The sequence below is a fragment of the Mustela nivalis genome (genome assembly GCF_964662115.1).
Source record: "Mustela nivalis genome assembly, chromosome: 3".
NCBI lineage: Eukaryota > Metazoa > Chordata > Mammalia > Carnivora > Mustelidae > Mustela > Mustela nivalis.
Window position 1 is genome coordinate 84,836,491 of NC_139022.1, and position 24,171 is coordinate 84,860,661.

A 24,171-nucleotide genomic window follows, 5' to 3' on the forward strand; every position below is an offset into this window, starting at 1 on the left:
TTCCGAGATTATTAAATAAAAATTTTACTTGAAATTTGCTATTTAAATGACATATCAAGATTAAAGCAAAAAATGACAAATCAGAATTCTTATTAGATCATGGTGAGATTCTTCTCAAGCTGTAGAACAGTTTCCTTAAAAGCAGGATCCTCTGCCCAATTGGCTTTACTTCCTAAAATAAGGTTCTGTAATAAAAAAGAAAAAAATTTATATTAAAGTTATAAGTACAATTACAAATTTAACAAAATTTTTAAAAATTCTCTTACATTAATTTTTTAAAAAAGGATTTTTTTTTTTTTTTGAGAGAGAAAGGGAGAGACCAGAAGCAGGAGGGAGGAACAGAGGGAAAGGGAGAAGAAGGTTCCCCGCTGAGCAGGGAGTCCTATGTGGGGTGAGCTCAATACCAGGACCCTGGGATCAGGACCTAAGCTGAAGGCAGACACTTAACCAACTGAGCTACCCAGGTGTCCCCCCTTCACTAATCTTATCAAATATTTACCAGTAAGGAATAGGCATCTACTCTATAAAAAATATATTCTTGGGGGCCCGGTGGGCTCAATCAGTTAAGGGTCTGATTCTTGGTTTTGGCTCAGGTCCTGATCTGGCAGGATTGAGACAGAGCCCCCCCACCCACCCCTGCACACATGTGTGCGTGCCCGCATACACACAACTCCATTCCCTCAGGGCAGAGTTTGCTGTTTGAGATTCTCTGTCCCTCTCCCTCATACTTGATTCTCATAATTATAGAGAATATTTACAATGTTACAACAATTTTTTTGGATTCATCAGTTTTGGGGATGTTTGCAGTGATATTCTAAATTAAAGGAAAAAGACTGCAGCTATGGTTCAGTCATTTTGCACTTCTATAGTGAAAAAGTTTTTTTTTTTTGAAGAGTTTATTTATTTATTTGACAGACAGAGATCACAAGTAGGCAGAGAGGCAGGCAGAGAGAGAGGAGGAAGCAGGCTCCCCGCTGAGCAGAGAGCCTGATGCGAGGCTTGATCCCAGGACCCTGGGAGGCTTAACCCACTGAGCCACCCAGGCGCCCAGTGAAAAACAGTTTAACCATGAACTATTATGCCCTATTTATTTAAATAGAAAAACTATGACTCAATGATACTAAGTTACTAATTCAAATTCTGTTCAAATAGGTTTTAGAATTTAAGTGTTATATTGTTATATATAAAAATACTCAACAACATGGCTTACACATGGCACATTCTTGCTAGAGGGCTGGTGTACGTAAATCCAATTAAATTTACAAACGCAAAGGGAAGTAAGCATTCAGGTATGACTGAACCCATTAGGGGCATGAGCTCCTAATGTAGCCAAAGCTGTGTTCTGCTTAACAAAGTAACAATTTCATTAAATCAAAGTAACAATTTCATTAAATCAAAATTAACACTAAGAGGAATAAAAGCTAAGAAAGACAAAAAATAGAAGTCTCAAAAAGTAGTAGGAAGGAAAGTATGCCCAAAAAAATTTAATATGATCCTGTATTTATGATGTAGTTCTCCACTGGAGGTTAGTTTAAGGGACTTCCTTACTCCTAATAGAGTAACCCACTGCTACTAAAAGGTAGGTTTAAGACCTGATGAAGAGGGGAGCCTAGGCGGCTCAGACAGTTAGGCAACTGACACTTGGTTTGGGATGAGGTCAAGACCTCAGGGTCATTAGACTGAGCCCATGATGGCTCTGTGCTCAGTGTGCAGCATGCCTAAGATTCTTTCCCCCCACTATCCCTTCCCACTGCTTATGTTCTCTCTTAAATAAATGAACAAAGTCTTTTTTTTTTTTTTTAAGATTTTATTTTATTTGACAGACAGAGATATCACAAGTAGGCAGAGAGGCAGGCAGAGAGAGAGAGGAGGAAGCAGGCTCTCCGCCAAGCAGAGAGCCCGATGCGGGACTTGATCCCAGGACACCGGGATCATGACCCGAGCCGAAGGCAGAGGCTTCAACCCACTGAGCCACACAGGTGCCCCATTAAATGAACAAAGTCTTAAAATAAAAAGAGACCTGAAGAAGAATTTCTTATGGTCAGCTATAAGAACTCATATTCTACAAGGATATGCTTTACACATAATAAATATTTGCTTTACACATAATGGGCAGTTTTAACTGTGTATCTTCCTAATTGAATCTAGTAATATAAGTATTTCATTTCATCAGCTTGAGACATTTTAGCATTCAAAAAAGTAATGAAAACCCTCCAGAACTGGGATGTCTGCTGGTGCAGTTGTCTAAGCATCTACCTTTAGCTCCAGTCATGATTCCAGGGTCCTGGGTTATAGTGCCACATCTGGCTCCTTGCTCAACAGGAGCCACTCCCCCTGCTTATGCGTTTGCTCTCTTGCGCTCTCTCTCTGACAAAAAAATAAAATATTTGGGGCGCCTGGGTGGTTCAGTGGTTAGGCCGCTGCCTTCGGCTCAGGTAATGATCTCGGGGTCCTGGGATCGAGCCCCGCATCGGGCTCTCTGCTCGGCAGGGAGCCTGCTTCCTCCTCTCTCTCTGCCTGCCTCTCTGCCTGCTTGTGATCTCTTTCTGTCAAATAAATAAATAGAAATAAAAAATAAAATATTAAAGAAAAGAAAACCCTCCAGAATAAAGGAGCACATAAAATTTAAGAGGTAATATGCTAATAACTACCAACATTTACTGAGAATTTACTTGGACCAGACATTATGCTAAACAGATTAACATGAATTATCTTTTTTAGGTTTTACAATCTTTCTTTCTAAACAGGGAAACTGATGTTTAGAAAACTTAAATAATTTGCTCAAGCTTCACAACTTTTAAGTTGCAGTATGGAACATAATTCTAGATTTCCATTACCCGCATCCATGTTTTCCCCTACCTCCCAAGTTTAAGTCCTAATGCTTTCCATCATTATACCTGTCTCCACAAAGCTGCTAAAGTCATTACACTTACAAATGCCCAAGTTCTAACCAAAACAAAAAGTCAAAGCCTAAAACATTAAATAGATACAAATTCTGGGGCGCCTGGGTGGCTCAGTGGGTTGGGCCGCTGCCTTCGGCTCAGGTCATGATCTCAGAGCCCTGGGATCGAGTCCCGCATCGGGCTCTCTGTTCAGCAGGGTGCCTGCTTCCTCCTTCTCTCTGCCTGCTTCTCTGCCTACTTGTGATCTCTCTCTGTCAAATAAATAAATAAAATCTTTAAATAAATAAATAAATAAATAAATAAATAAATAAATACAAATTCCAAATATATGTAAACAGACTAATATTTAGTATTGAATTCATGGTTTTTTTTTTTCAGGATCAAAGACTAACTGAAAGTAAATCTGAAAGTAACAGAACCAATCATTTTTAAAAAGTTCTTTATCTACTTTCCTTATATAAATGTTACCTGAAACACATGCTGAATAACTGTAGTAATTTGTATCTCCATCTGCAGGTTTTGTTGTATGGCCTTTATCTTGTCCGAATTCTCCATAACAGCCAAATCATCTTTCTGTTTGTTCTTTTCAGTCTGTATTTCTAAAAGCTTACTTTCTGAAGCTTGTTTTAATTCTAACAGGTTAAAAAAAATACATTATTGAACAACTCCTACAAATAAGAAACTGGAGAAACTGTGAAGCAGAACAATTCCTGACTATATCAAGAGAAAATATTTAATAAGCATCATTTTGAGTTGCAATTCCATTTTGATCTGAAAATTACTTTCGTGATGAAAAATACCAGTATTTTAACTTTATCCTTAGCTGTGTCCTGCATGATAATGACACCTGTCTACTTACGTTTGAAGTGACACCACGTTAAAGAGGACTTACTCAGGGTTGCCAAAAGAAAGGCAGAAGATATATGTAAGGAAATACCTTTTCCTCCTTTATTTACAAAAATGACATATCAACAAGATAAATTTCCAGTTAAGAGATTCTCTTCTCCAGGGATAAACACATCATCAACCATTTCCTGTAGTTTCTGAAAGGTTATAAGAATTAAACTATCTCAAACCATAAATAGGTGTGTCCCAAGAGCTTGGTTCATTGATATTAATGGATCAAAATAGGTTGGAATTCGAGGAAAAACATTGAACATCCAAAGGGTGATTAGATCAGGTGACTGGAACTATTTCTGACCCTGAGATTACTTACAAACAGGCAAATCTGTATAATATAGGGTGCCTGGGTGGCTCAGTGGGTTAAGCCACTGCCTCCAGCTCAGGTCATGATCTCAGGGTCCTGGGATCAAGTCCCACATCGGGCTCTCTGCTTAGCAGGGAGCCTGCTTCCCTCTCTCTCTCTGCCTGCCTCTCTCCCTACTTGTGATCTCTGTCTGTCAAATAAATAAATAAAAATCTTTATAAAAAAAATCTGTATAATATATTAAAATAATAAATCAGACCCATACTATTAAATGAAAAAGGTAATACAACACAGAATAAAATGAGGCCAATTTTATTAGATAAGAAATAAGCACTGAAGGCACCCCTGAGAGGCTCAGTCAGGTATGTGTCTAACTCAATTTCTACTCAGGTCATGATCTCAGGGTTGTGAAATCAAATCCGGAACCTATCTCCCCAATGAGGTTGAGATACAACCTCATCAGCATGAAGCCTGCTTGAGATTTTCTCTCTCCCTCTGTTCCTTCCCCTGCTCCTGTTCATGCCTTCTCCCACTCAAATAAACAAAAAAATAAAATCCTTAAAAAAGGGCACCTGGGTGGCTCAATCGATTAGATGGCTGCCTTCAGCTCAGGTCATGATCCTGGAGTCCCGGGATCGAACTCCACAATGGGCTCACTGCTCAGCGAAGAGCCTGCTTCTCTCTCTGGCCCTCACCCTGCTTGTGCTCTCTTGTGAGTGTGAGCACTCTCTCTCTTAAATAAATAAAATAAAAATCTTTAACAACAACAACAACAAAAAGAACCACTGAAGAGTGATTATATCTTGATAGTAAATTTTAAAATTTTACTTTCCCTAAGTATACTTTTCTGTTTCCAAATTCTACTGAAAATGTATATTATTACTTTAAAAAAAGTTTCAATAATTTCAATGCAAAAAGCCACCTCATGTTAAGTTAAAAAGCTGTAGAATTATATGTATCAAATGATAATTTAAAATTAAGTATGTATAAAGAAGACATTCAAATGGCCAAGAGAGACACATGAAAAAGTGCTCAACATCACTTGACATCAGGGAAATATAAATCAAAACTACAGTGAGATACTACCTCATACCAGTCAGAATGGCTAAAATTAACAATTCAGGAAATGACATGTTCCAAAGGATGCAAAGAAAGGGGAACCCTCCTACACCATTGGTGGGAATGCAAGCTGGCACAGCTACTCTGGAAAAAAGTATGGAGGTTCCTCAAAAAGTTGAAAATAGAGTTACCCTACCACCCAGCAATTGCACTACTGGGTATTTACCCAAAGATATAAATGTAGTGATCCAAAGGGGCACGTGCACCCAAATGTTTATAGCTGCAATGCCCATAACAGCCAAACTATGGAAAGAACCTAGATGCCCATCAAGAAATGAATGGATAAAGAAGATGTGGTATATATATACAATGGAATATTATGGAGCCATCAAAAAAGAAATCTTGCCATTTGCAGCGATGTGGATGGAACCAGAAGGTATTATGCTAAGTGAAATAAGTCAATTAGAGAAGGACAATTATCATATGATCTCAATGATACATGGAATCTGAGAAATAAGACAGATCCCGTAGGGGAATGGAGGAGAAAAAAAAAAACAAGATGAAACCAGGGAGGGAGACAAACCGTAAGAGACTCTTAATCTCAGGAAACAAAGAGAGGGTTGGTGGAGTGCAGGGGGTGGGAGGGATAGGGTGGCTGGGTTATGGACATTGGGGAGGTTATATGCTATGGTGAGTGCTGTGAATTGTATAAGACTGTTGAATCACCTGTACCCCTGAAACAAATCACACATTATGTGTTAATTGAAAAAAATAAAATAAAATTATGTATGTATAAATATGTTTATATGGACATGGAAAAAGTACTGGAATGATATATACCTAACTGTGGTCACACAGGAAGGAAATACGGGTTTCACATTATACACTCTGTATCATTTGATTTTTCTTTCCCTGGGAATGTATTAATTAATTTTGTGATTTAAAGTTCTAAAACAACAAAAATGAATCAAGTGAACATTTTATATACTACTTTTAAAAATGCCATGTGTAAAATTTTAAGAAAATCTGAAAATTAAGAAATTTCTCAATGGCTGAGGTAACTAGCCTTATCAATCTCCACAGTAAGTAAAAATGTTTTCTACAAAAAACAAAACAAAAAAACTGTTCTACATACGTAATCTCTTCTTTCTAACATCAAGTAGTTTTTCCTCCAAATCCCAAGATTCCTGTTATTAAAAATAAAAAGATTAAGGTGTATTACCTAAGAATAAACCTATAATACATCACTGAATTTTCTCTATTACCCATGTTTTCCAAACCTCCTGTTTTCAATCCCTTTATTTCCATACCAAAAAAGAAAAAGGACAGTAGCTTAAATTTTAAGTAAATAATTAGCAACAATAGACAGAAATAACTGAGTTATGAGAAAAAGAAAACTTAAGAACAGTGAATTCCAATCATACCAGTAATCTTTGGGTAATCCTGTATGATCACACATAATACAGTTGCCAGCAACAAGGCACTGAAATCATGAGAATGCATAAGCAAGCAGCCCAATACACAGTTACCTGGTGTGATTTCATTATTAATTTGTTTAGCTTTAATATCTGTTTCATGTTGTCCATGAGCATGCTGAAAAGGAATAAAAAAATGATTTGTAACCCTGATTAAAAATAATTAATAAATATCATTAATGAACAAAATCAATTGCTATGTATTTCCTTTCAGGGAATTTACTTATCCTTCAATAGAAAGTCACAGACAATTTTAAAAAATGTGTAATTTAAGCATGTAGGAACATTTCTAAAAATCTATTTTGGAGAAAAAGCCCTAATAACATGCTAATGAGTTGCTTTTTTAAAAAACAGACTTTAGAGGTGCCTGGGTGGCTCAGTGGGTTAAGCCGCTGCCTTTAGCTTGGATCATGATCTCAGGGTCCTGGAATCAAGCCCCATGTCGGGCTCCCTGCTCGGCAGGGAGCCTGCCTCCCTCTCTCTCTCTGCCTGCCTCTCTGCCTACTTGTGATCTCTGTCTGTCAAATAAATAAATAAAATCTTTAAAAAAAATTTTAAATGTGAAAAACAGACTTTATTTTTTAGAGCAGTTTTAGATTCATAGCAAAACTGAAATGCAAAGTAAACCCATATACCTCTGTCCCCCACCACACACAGCACCCTCAACTATCAACATTCCCTACCAGAAAGGTCCATTCATCACAAATGATGAATCTATATTAACATATCATTATCATCCAAAGCCCATTAAGGTTCATTCTTTTTTTTTTTTTTTAAGATTTTATTTATTTATTTGACAGACAGAGATTACAGGTAGGCAGAGGAGGCAGGCAGAGAGAGAGGAGGAAGCAGACTCCCCACTGAGCAGGGAGCCTGATGCGGGGCTTGATTCTGGGACCCTGAGATCATGACCCGAGCCGAAGGCAGAGGCTTAACCCACTGAGGCACCCAGGCGCCCTATAGGGTTCACTCTTGATGGTGTACATTCTTTGGGTCTGACAAATGTATAAAGATATGTATTCACTATTACAGATAGCATCATAAAGAATAGTTTCAACGAATATTCAAGATGCTTCTTACCCTCATGTCTTCAACAAATATTTCTGAGCACTACTACATCCTAAGACCTGTGTAGACACCAGGAATATAAAGCAAAGTAAAACATCAAGAGGAAAGAATCTGCTGAAAGAGAAAAATGAAACCACAACTACAGTATGGTTTCATCACAACCAGTAATGAAAGAGTTGTGCACAGAGTAGCACAAGGGAAATTCTTGAATCTTTAAGAACATGAAGTAATTACCTAGATTACCTACCTTGACATAGCTGGAGCCAAACAGTAAAAAGTAAGACTGGGTAAGAATAATGGTTCTTATATTTCTAAAGTGCCACTACCCTTTGGGAGGATGTTTAATGCAGACCACCACATTACCCCCATCATGCCCATCTGGACTCAGAGATTGAGTCAACAGGTTTGGAATGGGACCAGCAATGTGATCACTGTGTACTAATTATTCTGATATCAGCCAGGCATGAGAAACACTTCCTGCAAAGGATTTTGTTGAGGAGGCTGAAAATGTGAATCTTTGTAAGACCTGGGAACACTAAACTCATTTTCTACTACTTATAGCTATACTGGTTTGTAAACTTAAAACTTGCTAAAGAAACTACCTCAGCCTGCTTGGCCTTTCTGTCCTTTCCGGGGGTCAATTTCTCCTGTACCTCTTTAACTCAAGAATGTTTAAAGCTCAGGACACCTGGGTGGCTCAGTCATTTAAGGGTCAGGTCATGATTCTAGGATCCTGGGATCAAGTCCCGCATCAGGCTCCCTGCTTAGTGGGGAGCCTGCTTCTCCCTCTGCCTGCAGCTCTCTATGCTTGTCTTCTCTTTCTCAAATAAATAAAATCTTGAAAGAAAAAAAAAGGAATTTTTTTAAAATTTTTATTTATTTGATAGAGATCACAAGTAGGCAGAGAGGCAGGCAGAGAGAGAAAGAAAGGAGGAAGCAGGCTCCCTGCTGAGCAGAGAGCCCGATGCAGGGCTCGATCCCAGGACCCTGGGATCATGACCTGAGCTGAAGGCAAAGGCCTTAACCCACTGAGCCACCCAGGCGCCCCAAAAGGAATCTTTTTTTAAAGCTCACCTTTTATGGAGGAGCAATTGTTAGAGGGCCCAAATTCATATTTTAGGATTTATGTAATCCTGGAATTAAATGGAATATGGGGAGAATACATTATCAGTCTGAACTAAAGACACCCAGAGAAAGGAAGTGTCCAGATGCATCTTAACACTTTTCTGGTGCTAATGGTAGGAGATCACTTTTTTTTTTTTAAGATTTTATTCATTTATTTGACAGAAAGAGAACACAAGAAGGGGGAGTAGCAGAGGGAGAGGGAGAAGCAGGCTCCCAATTAGCAGGGAGCCCGATGTGGGGCTTGATCCTAGGACCCCGGGATTACAACCAGAGCAAAGGCAGATGCTCAACTGACTGAGCCACCTAGGCACTCCAGGAGATCTTTTATCACAAGATTTTTTTAGAGCTTTGAGATATAAGAGCATAGGTAAGGCCCCTGAGGTCAGACACAGAGAATCAGATTATATAGAACCTTGACTGCCAGAGTTTTAATTTTATATTTCTTGCCAAATAGTTTACATATACAAGCTCATTTTCTGCCAGTGAAAAATGACGCATATACTTCCTGTCTCAATAACCCAATTCCTGGTTATTGGATAAGTGAGACAGCTCTATCCCTGTTTTATAGTAAATACTGAACAAAAGTAAACTTTCAAAATCTTCCTTCAAACTCATCAGACTGTCTGGCTAAAAATCTCCATTGCTTCTTAGTGTTGCAATCCAACCAAATGTCAGTAGCACTCTAAAAATTATAATGCTGCAGAGGCCAAAAATTCCATCACTTTTCTTATTCCCCAGATAAAGATGGATGGCACTGACAGTTAATTTAAAAAAATTCAGAAAACTAAAGTCATTATGCAGATCTCCCTTCTTATTCTTAGCCTTAACAAATTCAGTAAAAAAGGAAAAAGAAAAAAACAAACATACCTAGTCCTGGGATTATTTTTCTCCAGGTTTTTTTTAAGCGCAGTCGAAAGTTGCATCCTACAATGCAAGGAAAAAAAGCTGGCATTATAAAACATGGATAACATTTGTGTACATTGAAAAGAAAAAATGTATATATACAACTTAAAGACTGATTTTTTTTTAAAGATTTTATTTATTTATTTGAGAGTGAGAAAAAGCATGAGAAGAGGGAGGATCAGAGAGAGAGAAGCTGACTCCCTACTGAGAGCAGGCCTGATGTGGGACTTCATCGCAGGATTCGATCCCGGGAATCCAGGACGATGACCTGAGCTAAAGGCAGTTGCTTAAACAACTGAGCCACCCAGGCACCCCTGATTTTTCTTTAAACGTAACCTAAACCATTAGTAGGTTTCTAAACACTATTGTATGGGAAATACTTTGATAAATAAATCACAGAAATGGTAAATAACAAGATGGAAAGGGCTGCTGCCTGTGTTGTGTGCTGCCAGGCTGAGGGACCAATAAGACTTGAAATCATCCTGAGCTTTGGTCTCCAAGTCATCCACTTTGGTGCAGGGTCAGAAGGAACAATTAAGGCACTACAGAGACCAGATTAGGCCTAACATGGAGTTAGGGAATACAAAGCCATACCTGAACGTAAACTTTAAAATATGCATTCATACAAACAAAAACAAACTGCATAAATTACTTTTATATCCAAATAGCTAATAAGTAATAATGAAAAGGCAATCAACTTAGCAATATTAGTTTTTTCCTTTCTGCCACATATAAAAATTCAATTCATTAAAATAAGATCTCTTAATAGCTCTGAAGTCATCTTTAAAAAAAAAAAAATGATCTATGGGGCACCTGGGTGACTCAGTGGGTTAAGCCTCTGCCTTCGGCTCAGGTCATGATCTTGTAGTCCTGGAATCGAGCCCCAGATCGGATTCTCTGCTCGTCAGGGAGCCTGCTTCCCCCTCTCTCTCTGCCTGCTTCTCTGCCTATTTGTGATCTCTCTCTCTCTCTGTCAAATAGATAAATAAAATCTTTAAACAAACAAAAAAATGATCTAGGGCACCAGGCTCTTTCAGTCCGGAGAGCATGCAACACTTGATCTCAGGATCATGAGTTTAAGCCCCAAGTAGGGCAAAGAGTTACTTAAAATGAATTAATAAAAAAATACATATAATCTATATAATGAGCCAGCTTATGAGAATATAGAAACATGTTCACTGCTAGAAGCAATAAAGAGGACTTTAACTACTTTTCAATTAAATGTATAAGAAATTCATATGAGAAGCCCAGAAACACAAGGAAGTAATTTTAAAAGTCATCCACTTAATGGAGATCATTAATTCAGATCACAGGTCTGTAAGAGATCATGTTTCTCTTATTAACAACTGTATACTAACACCTACCACAAAGCTTAAGACATAGTAAGCATTCAAATTATTTGTTCAATGGATTTTAAAATACAGATGCAAAACCTATATCAAAAATGTATTTAGGGACACCTGGCTGGCTCAATCAGTAAAGCATGAGACTCCTGATCTTGGGGCTGAGTTTGAGCCCCACATTGGTGTTTTACTTAAAAATAAAATCTTAGGGGCACCTGGGTGGCTCAGTCGGTTAAGCCACTGCCTTTGGCTCAGGTCGTAATCCCGGAGTCCTGGGATGGAGCCCTGCATCGGGCTCCCAGCTCTGTGGGGTGTCTGCTTTTCCCTCTGACATTCTCCCCTCTCATACTCTTTCTCTCTCTCTCAAATAAATAACATCTTTAAAAAATAAAATAAAATAAAATCTTAAATATGTGTGTGTGTGTCTCATTAAACTTGATAACAATTCTTTTACTTGATTAATAGTTACAGTAGTAACTGAATCCACATAATCCTTTGAAACACTGGATGGGATTTAAGCTCATCCTTCAATTTCCTTGACTGACATTTTATTAAGTCAATCTCATGTAACTACTTCAAATGAAGGTATTAATGAATGATGTAACTTTTCTCTCAGGGCTCAAAATTTGTGTAACTATTATCTAATGATCATTATCACTTGATTAATCTCATTTAGACTAATTAAAAGATTCCCTCCACCTCAAGTCATACCTGTTTTGCATTGACTTCTCAATGCTTATACCTAGACTGTAATAATTACCTGTCTAATGCAAGCTTTTTCATTTCAAAAGCAATTTTCACCTCTTCAATTTCATTTTCCAGGTCTTCAATTTTACTGTCAAAGAAGCATGAACAAAAAAATTTCAGTAATAGCAAAAAAAGTCATTAAATATTGAAAAATATATAAAGTAAACCTTTGAAAAAAGTAAAATGACCCTATCTAGATAAAATTATTCTGCAGGTTCCCCCACACTGATGCATTTCTAGATTTGGTAAACAGATGCCTCCGAGGTACTCAGCTAATTATCTTGTGAAGGGGAATGCCAAAAGTGCTACTGTGGTCACCGATGTACATATTAGGTCCATCTCCCATATCAACAACTTCTAAGTACAAGCATGAAAAATTATTGGGAAAATAAAGAAAAGGAAAAAGGAAAATAATGGTGTAAGATGGGTGATAATACCAAATCTGAGTAAAAAACACAAAATTTAAAGATATGACATACGCTTCAACTTGCTTATCTTGCAAGATTTGTTCTGGAGTCTTTTCTTCAGCTACAAATAAAAAATTTTTTGAAGTTAGTAATAGTTGAGAAGAGTGTGGTCCAACAGATATATAATATAAGCCATAAATGCAAACCAAAAATTTAATTTTTAACTTTCAGTTTCTATACTATTATAAAGCAAGTGAAAATATTTCAGTGTGACTTATTTTAACTCAATAGGTCTAAAATATTTTAACATGTAATTAATCTTAAATTACTAATGAAGGGGCACCTGGGTGGCTCAGTTGGTTAAGCAACTGCCTTTGGCTCAGGTTACAATCCTGGAGTCCCAGGATAGAGTCCAGCATCAGGCTTCCTGCTCAGCAGAATCTACTTCTCCCTTTGACCTCCCACCTCTCATGCTCTCTCTTTTATTCTCTCTCTCAAATAAGTAAATAAAATTTTTTCAAAAAATAAATGAAAGAAATTACTAATGAAATATTTTATAATCTTCTGTATTTTGCATTTATTGTCCCTCTCAAGGACTAATCACATTTTAAGTGTTCAATTGTCACATAGAGATAGTGGCTACCATACTGGACAGAGCAGTTTGAGAATAATGTAAAATAAAAAAGGAGTAAAAAAATAATAATAATAAAAAAGGAGTAAAACAGTACCATGAACAATGTCAGAAAGATAAACTGTAAGTCTTTATGTTAGGAAAAAACAATCAGGGGTGCATGGGTGGCTCAGTCCATTAAGAGTCTGCCATTGGCTCAACTCATGATCCCAGGGTCCTGGGACTGAGTCCTGCGTAGAGCTCCCTGCTCAGTGGGGAGACTGCTTCTCCGTGTGCCCCCTCCCTTCATGCACTCACACTCTCGCTCACAAAAATAAATAAATTTGAAAAAAAAAATGGAAATTAATACTTAAGGATAAATTTAACAAGATATGCATACAATGTCTACACTGAATATGTTCAAATACTGAAAAGATATATCATGTATAGGTATTAGAAGAATCAATATGGCTAATAAAACAATCTACCCCAGGGTGCCTGGGTGGCTCAGTGGGTTAAAGTCTCTGCCTTTGGGCTCAGGTCATGATCCCAGGGTCCTGGGAAGCCCCACATTGGGTTTTCTGCCAGCGGGGAGCCTGCTTCCTCCTCTCTCTGCCTGCCTTTCTGCTTACTTGCGATTTCTGTCAAACTGTCAAATAAACAAATAAAACCTTAAAAAAAATTCTATCCAATATTGTTCTATAGATTCTGATCAAATCCCAATCAAAATTCTCACTTTATTTTCTGTAGAAACCGATGGGCTGATTTTGTTTTATTTATTTATTTTTAAAGATTTTATTTATTCATTTGACAGACAGAGATCACAAGTAGGCAGAGCAGCAGGCAGAGAGAGAGAGGGGGAAGCAGGCTCCCTGTTGAGCAGGGGCTGGATCCCAGGACCCTGAGATCATGACCTGAGCTAAAGGCAGAGGCTTAACCCACTGAACCACCCAGGCTCCCTGACAGGCTTATTTTAAAATGCATATAAAAACACAAAGGACTCAGAACAGTCAAAACAATTTTGATAAAGAAGAACAAAACTGGAAGACTTATAGGAGTTGATATCAAGATTTACTATAAACCTACAGTAATCAAGACAGTGTGGCACTATTATAAGTACAGACAAATACCTCACAGGAACAAAGCAAGAAGCCCAGAAATAGACCCATACATATACAATGGAGGAAGGAAAGTCTTTTGAACACATAGTGCTAGAAAAATTAGATTTCCATAGGGGAAAAAATGAATTCATATGTACAAAAATTAACTCAAAAAGGATCACAGAACTGAATATTAAACATAAAACCCTAAACCTTGTAGAACAAAACAAACGAGAAAATTTTTGTGACCTTGGAGTGGTCACAGACTTCTTAGAGAGAACTTAAAATCATATACCACAAAAGAAAAAAAAAAAACCTGATAAAAATCACTTCATCAAATTAATGCCTTTGGTTCCTCAAAAGATAGTTAAAAAACAAAGGTAAGTTGGGCACGTAGATGGCTCAGTCCATAGAGCTTCTAACTCTTGGTCTCACGGTGGTAACTTTGAGCCCCATGTTGGATGTAGAAATTACTTAAAAATAAAACAATCTTAAAAAAAAAAAAAAAAAAAAAAGGCAGGGGCATCTGGGTGGCTCAGTGGGTTAAAGCCTCTGCCTTTGGCTCAGGTCATGATCCCAGGGTCCTGGGATCGAGCCCCCCTTTGGGCTCCTTGCTCAGCGGAGAGCCTGCTTCCTCTCCTTCTCTCTCTGCCTGCCTCTCTGCCTGCTTGTAATCTCTGTCTGTCAAATAAATAAATAAATAAAAATCTTAAAAGAAAAAAAAAAAAGGCAAGAAACAAACTGGGAGAAAATACCCGCTAAATATATAAGTAAATACTTAGATACCTATATCTCTATAGATATATAGATACCTACATCTATAAATATACACCTGTATCTATATATATATATATAGGTATCTGAAAAAAATAACTACATTTATAAACAAAGAACACAAACTCAATAATATTAACAATCCAACTAAAAAATAGGCAAATATTTTAACACTTCATAAAAGTAGATTTACAGATCTACTTCATAAATGGAAATACATTAATTGCCAATAGCCACATGAAAAGATATTCAATATTAATTAGTTATCAGGAAAATGTAAACTAAAGCCACATGAGATACCACTACATACTCATTAGAATGGCTAAAATTTCTTAAGATCAACTATCAAATTTTAAAAAGGATACTAAATAAATGGAAATCTCTTGGTTCTAGGAAGAACGTACCTTAATGGTATAATCATTTTACTGATCTTTTTTAAAAGCATATTTATTTATTTATTTATTTGAGAGAATGAGAGAGAGCCACACAAACTGGAGGGAGAACCAGAGGGAAAGGGAGAAGCAGACCCCCTGCTGAGCAGGGAGCCCAATGAGGGACTCCATCCCAGCACTTCAAGATCATGAGCTGAGCCCAAGGCAGATGCTCAACCGACTGAGCCACCGATGTGCCCCCATACTGATAGTTTTTGATGGAAGCATTATTGATATAATGTAAGGTCATGACTTTGGAGGTAAGAAGACCTGTTTCATATCCCAGTTTCATAAATTACTAGTTTTACTAAGCAGAAAAGAGGCCAGGGGGCTCATTTCATAGTCCTACTTTTTGTTGTTCTTGTTTTGCATAAAAAGACTTTAGAAAACCTGGAGTATCAGATGGACAACACACTAGAACTGCCTTTGGATCTACGGCCTTATAAAAGAATCTGAGCAGGGATGCCTGGGTGGCTCAGTTGGTTAAGTGGCTGCCTTCGGCCCAGGTTATGATCCCAGCGTCCTGGGATCGAGTCCCACATCGGGCTCCTTGCTCAGCGGGGAGCCTGCGTCTCCCTCTGCCTCTGCCTGCCATTCTGTCTGCCTGTGCTCGCTCTCTTTCCCTCTCTCTGACAAATAAATAAAATCTTTAAAAAAAAAAAAAAAAAGAATCTGAGCAGTCTGAAAAGTTCCTAAGTTAAACATGTATTCAGGTGAAGTGACCCAAGTCATCTATGTGGCCCTTCAAGTTTTCCATAATTCTTGATCCAACCTCAAGTTTTGGTTTTATTCTTTAAGCCTATTTCACAGAGATAGAAAAACTCGCCAAAACATATCTTTGTAATTGAAAAGCTAACAAATTAGGTTGCAATAATGGCCATTACTTTAGGAGAGCTAAACCATTATTTTAGTACTCTCTTGCTCCTTAAGACTTCTAGAACTTAAAATATAAATTTACATCTCTTCAGGGGTGACTGGGTGGCTCACTCTGTTAAGCATCTGCCTTTGGCTCAGGTTATGATCCCAGGGTCCTGCACTGAGCCCTACATCTGGGCTCCTTGCTCAGCAGGGAGTCTGCTTATCCCTTTCACTCTGCCCCTCCCCCATCCTTCCCTTGGTTGTGCTTTCTGTCTCTCTCAAATAAATAAACTCTTTTTTTTTTTTTTTTAAGATTATTTATTTATTGGGATGCCTGGATGGCTCAGTTGGTTAAGTCACTGCCTTCAGCTCAGGTCATGACCCTGGAGTCCCAGGATCAAGTCCTACATCGGGTTCCCAGTTCCACAGGGAGTCTGCTTCTCCCTCTGACCTTCTCCCCTCTCATGCTCTCTCTCATTCTCTCTCAAATAAATAAATAAAATACTTTTAAAAAAGAAAAGATTATTTATTTATTTATTGCCGAGGCAGGGCGGTGGGGGCTACTGAAAGAAAGCATGAGCCAGAGGGAGAGGCAAAGGGAGAAAGAGAAGCAGACTGCCCACTGAGCAAGGAGCCCCACTCAAGGCTCAGTCCCAGGACCCTGGGATCATGACCCAAGCTGAAAGCAGATGTTTAACCGACTGTGTAAACCATGCACCTCAAATCTTTTTTTAAGACTTTATTTATTTATTTGAGAGAGACAGACAGACAGACAGAGATAGTGAGAGAGCATGAGTGGGGAAGAGAGGGAGAAGCAGACTCCCACTGATCAGGGAGCCTCACAAGGGGCTCTATCCCAGGACCCTGAGATTATGACATGAGCCAAAGGCAGAACTGACTGAACAACCCTGGTGACCCTCAAAGAAATAAAATCTTCTAAAAAAATGTTAATTTTTTCAGTGTTTAAAATGGAAATTATCATTCATTTCTTTCTCTTTTTTTTTTTTTAAAGATTTTATTTATTTATTTGTCAGAGAGAGAGCGAGCGAGAGCGAGCACAGGCAGACAGAGTGGAAGGCAGAGTCAGAGGGAGAAGCAGGCTCCCTGCGGAGAAAGGAGCCCAATGTGGGACTCGATCCCAGGACGCTGGGATCATGACCTGAGCCGAAGGCAGCTGCTTAACCAACTGAGCCACCCAGGCGTCCCTATCATTCATTTCTTTAAGATGATCTCCCTTCTGCCTCTCATTCCTATCTTTTGTTTATTTTTTTTTAAAGATTTTTTTTAAAATTTATTTGACAGATCACAAGTAGGCAGAGAGGCAGGCAGAGAGAGAGAGGAGGAGGAGGCAGGCGGCTCCCTGCTGAGCAGAGACCCCCCCGGATGCGGTACTCGATCCCAGGGCCCTGAGATCATGATCTGAGCCAAAGGCAGAGGCTTTAACCACTGAGCCACCCAGGCGCCCTCTCATTCGTATCTTAAAGTATTTCTCAAAGTATAGATCTTGGATCACTTTACAATCATCTGATCCACTAATTTAATCTCTAAGCTATTCATGGTCAAGTCCTATGATTCCTTCCCACAGAAATTTCCCAATTCTCTAATCAACAGAATGAAAACTGTCTTGCACTATTGTTTAGGGTTTTTTTCATCTATTGCCTGAATTCCTAACAAGTTCCTGAGGCACAGGGCAATCGTGGTTTTTGACTTTTTTTTATATAGTATAGTACCACATTATGCTGACACTCCCATTCCCTAAATAAACAACTTTTTGTAAAATTGATTTTCTTAGAATACTGTTCCTCACCAAGCTCACAAAATCTTATCTGAAAATGAAAATACTTACTTGCATCAACCATTGATTTATATTCCAAGAGTTGTTGTTTTGTCTGTGCTCTCAACCTGAAAGCATAAAGAAAACAGAAAGTCTCTCTCTCTCTCTCTCTCACACACACACACACACATATATACTTTTTAAAAAGTTAAGTAAACTCTACTCCTAACAAGTGGCTCAAAGTCAAAACCCCAAGATCAAGAGTTGCATGCTCTACTGACTGAGGCAGCTAGGTGCCCCAGAAAGTCATATATTTATAGAGGATTTACTCACTACTATATTATAATCCAACTCACCTTTTTCAGAAGTTTATGCAATAAAATGAGTGCAAGTACTCAGCAATATGTCTTCTAGTTTGGCCTGATTTATTTAAAGCGGGTGTAAAGAGAATTCCAGTTGAAGATGGGGTTGAGGGAAAAACTTTGTCCTCCTCCACAGAACACACCAAATTACATCTATTAATTGAACAATTCCTCCTGAAAAACTAAGGGCTGACTGAACAGCTACTGAATAACCAAAGATAAAGAGAACAAGAAGAGAGATGGAGACATGCCACAGTTTAAGAGTATCTAGCATATACAGCTCCAGCTCCAGTCAGCCAGCTAAAAAGTCACCAACCATACACAGTCTGCAGAAGAGACACCATACACAAGATAATGTTTAGGAGAAATAGCTGTTTACCTTTCTATAGAAACAAACACAAAAACTCAAGCAAAATGGGGAGACAGAGGAATATACTCCAAAAGAAAGAACAAGAAAAATAAACTCAGAAAAAGAACTAAATGAAACAGAACTAAACAGTAATCCTGAAAAAGAATTTAAAGTAATGGTTGTAAAGATACTCAATGGGCTGGAGAAAAGAACAGAAGAACTCAGTGAGATCTTCAATAAATACAGCATGGAGTCAGCTTGAGAATCTCTCTCACTCTCCCTTTGCCTCTGCCCCTCTCACTCATGCTTTCTCTCTTTCTCAAATAAATAAATAAATCTAAAAAAATCTGAAAAAGGAAAAGAAAATTTAGGCCAATATACCCCTAGTGAACATAGATGCAAAAATCCTCAACAAAATATTAGTGAACCACATATAACAACACATTCAAGAAAATCATTCACCATAATCAGACAGGATTTAATCTGGATACAAGGGTAGTACAATATTTGTGGATCAATCAGACTCTCTGCTCAGTGTGGGGCCTGACACAAGGCTGAGATCATGACCTGAGCCCAAACCAAGAGATGGATGCTAATCAGCTGAATCACCCAGGCATTCCCACCCTCAGCACTTTTATTCAACATAGTACTGAAAGTCCTCTCCAAAGCAGCCAGACAAGAAAAAGAAATAAGAGGCATCCATATTGGTAGGGAAGTCAAACTGTCACTATTTGCAGATAGCATGAGACTATACTCATAAAATCCTGAAGACTCAACCAAAAAATGTATTAGAATAAACGAATTCAGTAAAGTGGCAGAACACAAACTTAAAACACAGAAATCGGCAACATTTCTCCATACTAAAAACAAAGTCATGGAAAGAGAAATTTTAAAAACACCACCATTTACAACTGCACCAAAAAGAATAAAATATCTAAGAATAAACTTGACCAAAGAGGTGAAAGACCTGTACCCTGAAAACCATAAAACAATGATGAAAGAAATTGAATAGGCCAATTCAAAAACAAAAGGAAAGATATTCCATGTCATGTATTAAAAGTATATTGCAGGGGCGCCTGGGTGGCTCAGTGGGTTAAGCCACTGCCTTCAGCTCAGGTCATGATCTCAGGGTCCTAGGATTGAGTCCCGCATCGGGCTCTCTGCTCAGCAGGGAGCCTGCTTCCCTCTCTCTCTCTCTGCCTGCCTGTCCATCTAGTTGTGATCTCTCTCTCTCTCTCTGTCAAATAAATAAATAAATAAATAAATAAATAAATATCTTTAAAAAAAAAAAGTATATCAAAAATGTCCATATTACCCAAAACAATTTATGGTTTCAAATCAATGCCTACCAAAATACCAACAGCATTTTTCACTAAACTACAATAATCAATACTACTATTTGTATGGAGTGGGGGATTCTGGGTGGCTCAGTTAGTTAAGCATCTGCCTTCTGCTCAGGTCAGGATCCCAAAGTCCTAGGATTGAGCCCTGCATCAGGCTTCCTGCTCAGCAGGGAGTCTGCTTCTCCTTTTTGGCTTGTACTCTCTCATGTGCTCACAGTCTCTCTCAAATAAATAAATAAAATTTTATATATGTTTATAAAAAATAAAAAATTTTAAAGAGAAAAAAAATTTTTAAATAAAATAAAATAAAATTTTATGGAACCACAGAGGATCCCAAATAGCCAAAGCAATCCTATAGAACCAAGAATGAACCTGAACTATCACTATTCCATATTTCAAGATATACTATAAAGCTGCAGAGATCAAAACAGTATGGTACTGGAACAAAAACAGACAAATAGATTATGGAACAGAATAGAGACCCTAGAAATAAACCCACATTTATATGGTCAATTAATCTATGATAAAGGAAGCAAGAATATACAATGAGGAAAAGACAGACTTTTCAATAAATGGTGCTGGGAAAAATGAACACCCACTTGCAGAAGACTGAAATTGGACTAAATTCTAACACCATACATAAAACTAAACTCAAAATGGATTAAAGAATTAAACAGGAGACCCGAAACCATAAAAATCTTACTAGAAAAATAGGGAGTAATTTCTGACATTGGCTATAGCAAAATTTTTCTAGGTATGTCTCCTGCGGCAAGAAAAACAAAAGCAAAAATAAACTATTGGGACTACATCAAACTAAAAAGTTTTTGCCTAGCAAATGAAAAGACAATCTATTGAATGGGAGAAGATACCTGCAAATCATTTATTTTATAAGGGATTAATATCAAAAATATAGAAAGAACTTAAACAACTCAACACCAAAAAAACACACAAAAGAACAGTCTGTTTAAGAAATGGGCAGATGGCCTGGAGACATTTTTCCAAAGACATACAGTCTGTTTAAGAAATGGGCAGATGACCTAAAAAGACATTTTTCCAAAGACGTATCGATGACCAATAGACACATGAAAAGATGCAGCTCAACTTTACTAATGATCAGGGAAATGCAAATAAAAACCACAATAAACTATCACATCTGTCAGAATGACTAAAATAAAAAAGACAAAAAACAAGAGTTGGCCAGGATGTGGAGAAAAAGTGAACCCTCCTGCACTGTTGGTAGAAATGTAAATTAGTACAGCCACTGTGGAAAACAGTATGGATCCCTGGGTGCTGGGATCCTGACTTGCGCTAAAGGCAGACGCTTAACTGACTGAAGCTACCCAGGCACCCCTAAACTTTTCAAATCATTAAGTTATACACAGAAACTAATGTAACATTGTGTCAACTATGCTCAAATCTTACTGAGAGCAGGGCCTGGCTGGCTCAGTTCAGGCTGTGAGTTGGAGCCTCACACTGGGTGTGCCAATTGCTTAAAAAATAAAATCCCTTTAAAAAAAAAAAAAAAAAAGGTCTCAGAGAAAGATGCAAAATGGACAAATGGACTCTGGTGGAGATAAAGCAACTATGAGGAAAAGTTAAATTTCTAATTTTTAAATTTATTAATATGTCACACTCAAGAAATATGGGCTACACAAAGAAACACATCAAAATGGTGAAAATTGCAAACATTCTAACAAATTTAAAAAGTTTGTAACACTCCTAGGAGATATAGAAAAGTAACAAATATATTAATTCTTAGATAATTCATAGTTTCTTAGTTGTCCTAAGATTGTACTTAATTAAAAATCATACATAAAATAAGTAGAAAAGCTATGGGTAAAATCCTAACTAGTATTACATTATACTTAGAAGATGTTGGACATTTACATGGTAGTTTCATAATTCTGAAAATGCTCTATAATTTTGAGATCTATATGATTTTGAGACCTGTATGAGTAGCTAAGTGACATTACAAAGATTTTAAACCTCTATGGTTTAAGTTCCTTATGTTTGAAATTCCAAATGGAAACAATTTCTTACAGGTTAAGAAGTTAGGCTAGCATTTTAAAACGTGCTGTAAGGGGTGCCTGGGTGGCTCCGTGGGTTAAAACCTCTGCTCTTGGCTCAGGTCTTGACAGGGTCCTGGGATGGAGCCCTGCATCTGGCTTTCTGCTCAGCAGGGAGCCTGCTTCCTCCTCCCTCTCTCTCTGCCTGCCTCTCTGCCTACTTGTGATCTCTGTCTGTCAAATAAATAAAATTAAACACACACACACACACAAAGCAAACAAAATAACACTCTGTAAGAACAGTTCCCTTTTTAGCTGATATAAAAAAGGTGATCCTGTATCTTTAATATTTTAGAATTTTATGTTGTAGGCAGGAGGGAATTTTTATTTTTTAAAGATTTATTTCTTTGACAGAGATCACAAGTGGGGGAGTGAGAGGGGAAGCACGCTCCCCGCTGAGCAAGGACCTGGGATCAAGACCTGAGCCAAAGGCAGAGGCTTAATCCACTGAGTCACCCAGGCGCCCCAGGAGGGAATTTTTTAAACTGAGAAAATACAGTTACAATTCTTTGGGGAGGATCCCCTTATTATGATTTAGAATATTTTGAAGTTGTTTTCCCTGTCAAGGACCAAACAAATATTTCAAGCTTTGTGATTCACACGGTCTCTACTTTAGCTATTCAACTCAGACCCTGTAGCAGGAAAGTTGTGTTACGGAAAACCTTTCCTTAAGGGCACCAAAATTTGAATTTCATATAATTTCACCTGTTATTAAATATTCTTTCAGGAATTTTTTTTTTTTTTCCCAACCACTTAAAGACATAAAAACTTTTCTTCGCTTGAGGGGCCACAACAAAATTCACACCGCACTGAGTGGAAAAGAATAAACATCATGCTCTTGGTAGGAAATATAACAAACGATGCTTCTGGATTGAAAAGGGCCATAACTGGGATGCCTGGGTGGCTCAGTTGGTTAAGCCGCCGCCTTTGGCTCAGGTCATGATCCCGGGGTCGTAGGATCGAGTCTCGTATGGGGCTCCTTGCTCAGCGCGGAGCCTGCTTTTCTCTCAGCCTCTGCCTGCCGCTCTGCCTGCTTGTGTCCTCTCTGTCTCTCTCTCTGACAAAATAAATAAATAAAATCTAAAAAAAAAAAAGAAAAAGAAAAAAGAAAGAAAAGGGTCATAACCATAAAACAAAGAGACAGGACATTTCTTTATGTAGCTAAAGGCCTTAGAGACGCCTCGCAACCCGACTGAATATCGGGGCTTGAGTGCAAGAGAAAAGGAGGGGAAATTACAGCGCCGAAGGGCCCGGGGCACTCTGCTAAACGCCTGCCTCTGAGTATCACATTTAACCCCTACCGCAACTTTACTAAGAAGGTGTAACCCTCCCCTTTTTCTTTTTTTCTTTTTTTTTTTTTTTAAAGATTTTATTATTATTTATTTACTTGAGAGAGAGAGCCTTAACAAGGAGAAGGTCAGAGAGAGAAGCAGACTCCCCATGGAGCTGGGAGCCCGATGCGGGACTCGATCCCGGGACTCCAGGATCATGACCTGAGCCGAAAGCAGTCGTCCAACCAACTGAGCCACCCAGGCGTCCCTTCCCTCCCCTTTTTCGAAGATGAGGCAGGAGGCTTAAGAAGCTCAGCTGAATGACGTAGTGACGCAGACAATAAGCAATCAACTCAGAATTCGAAGCCTTCGGGACCCTGAGAGCAAAGGGCGGGGCTCTCGGCCACGACGCCAGCGTGGATCCCGGCTAGAGGGGACAACAACCTGAGCAGCAGGGTCAAGCGGTCCTCGGGACGCGCCGCCTGGGCGCCGGCGACCTGTGGTGGCTCGCCTTCCCCGCCTCCCGCTCCGGAGTCCGCGGGCTCCGTGGCCGCTTGCTTTCCCGGCTGCTTCTCCATTCTGACTGGCGCGAAGAGGAAACGCCTGAGACAGAAAGATGCAGCCTCAGGAGCCGGTTTTCCCGCCACTTAATTGACGCCCGGAAAGGGCGGGAGTATCGTCGCACTCCGTCCCGCCCCTTCCGCCCTAAGGCTCCACCGCTTCCGTCCCGTTCTCCGGTTGCTGTGGCCGCACCTGACCCTTTCCCAGAAAACTAGTATTAGACCGCTAATAAGAAAAAGTTAAACTTCAAGCATCAGTTCTGTCTATCCTGAGCTGAGCTAGGAGTTGGGCTACAGCCATTTGGGACACATCCTGCCTCCCAGGAACAGCCAGGAAGGGAAGACCGCAACACATTGAGTCATTCATCCTTGGCGCAGGGTCAGGGGATCTTCGGGACAGTGGTTTTTGGACCCATCTTGGCACTCCCTTAACCTT

General features: G+C 38.7%; 1 protein-coding gene across 1 annotated transcript; it reads right to left on the bottom strand.

Moving 5' to 3' along the window:
* Window positions 1-23,876, bottom strand: CENPH (centromere protein H). Its single transcript, XM_082722990.1, has 9 exons — window positions 23,620-23,876; window positions 17,857-17,912; window positions 12,310-12,358; window positions 11,844-11,918; window positions 9,705-9,761; window positions 6,699-6,762; window positions 6,305-6,356; window positions 3,372-3,535; window positions 1-185 (listed from the first exon to the last, which is right to left on the bottom strand). The coding sequence occupies exons 1-9, from the start codon at window positions 23,751-23,753 to the stop codon at window positions 93-95; spliced, it is 744 nt and encodes a 247-aa protein (XP_082579116.1). The 5' UTR covers window positions 23,754-23,876; the 3' UTR covers window positions 1-92.
* Between the last annotated feature and the right edge of the window lie 295 nt (window positions 23,877-24,171).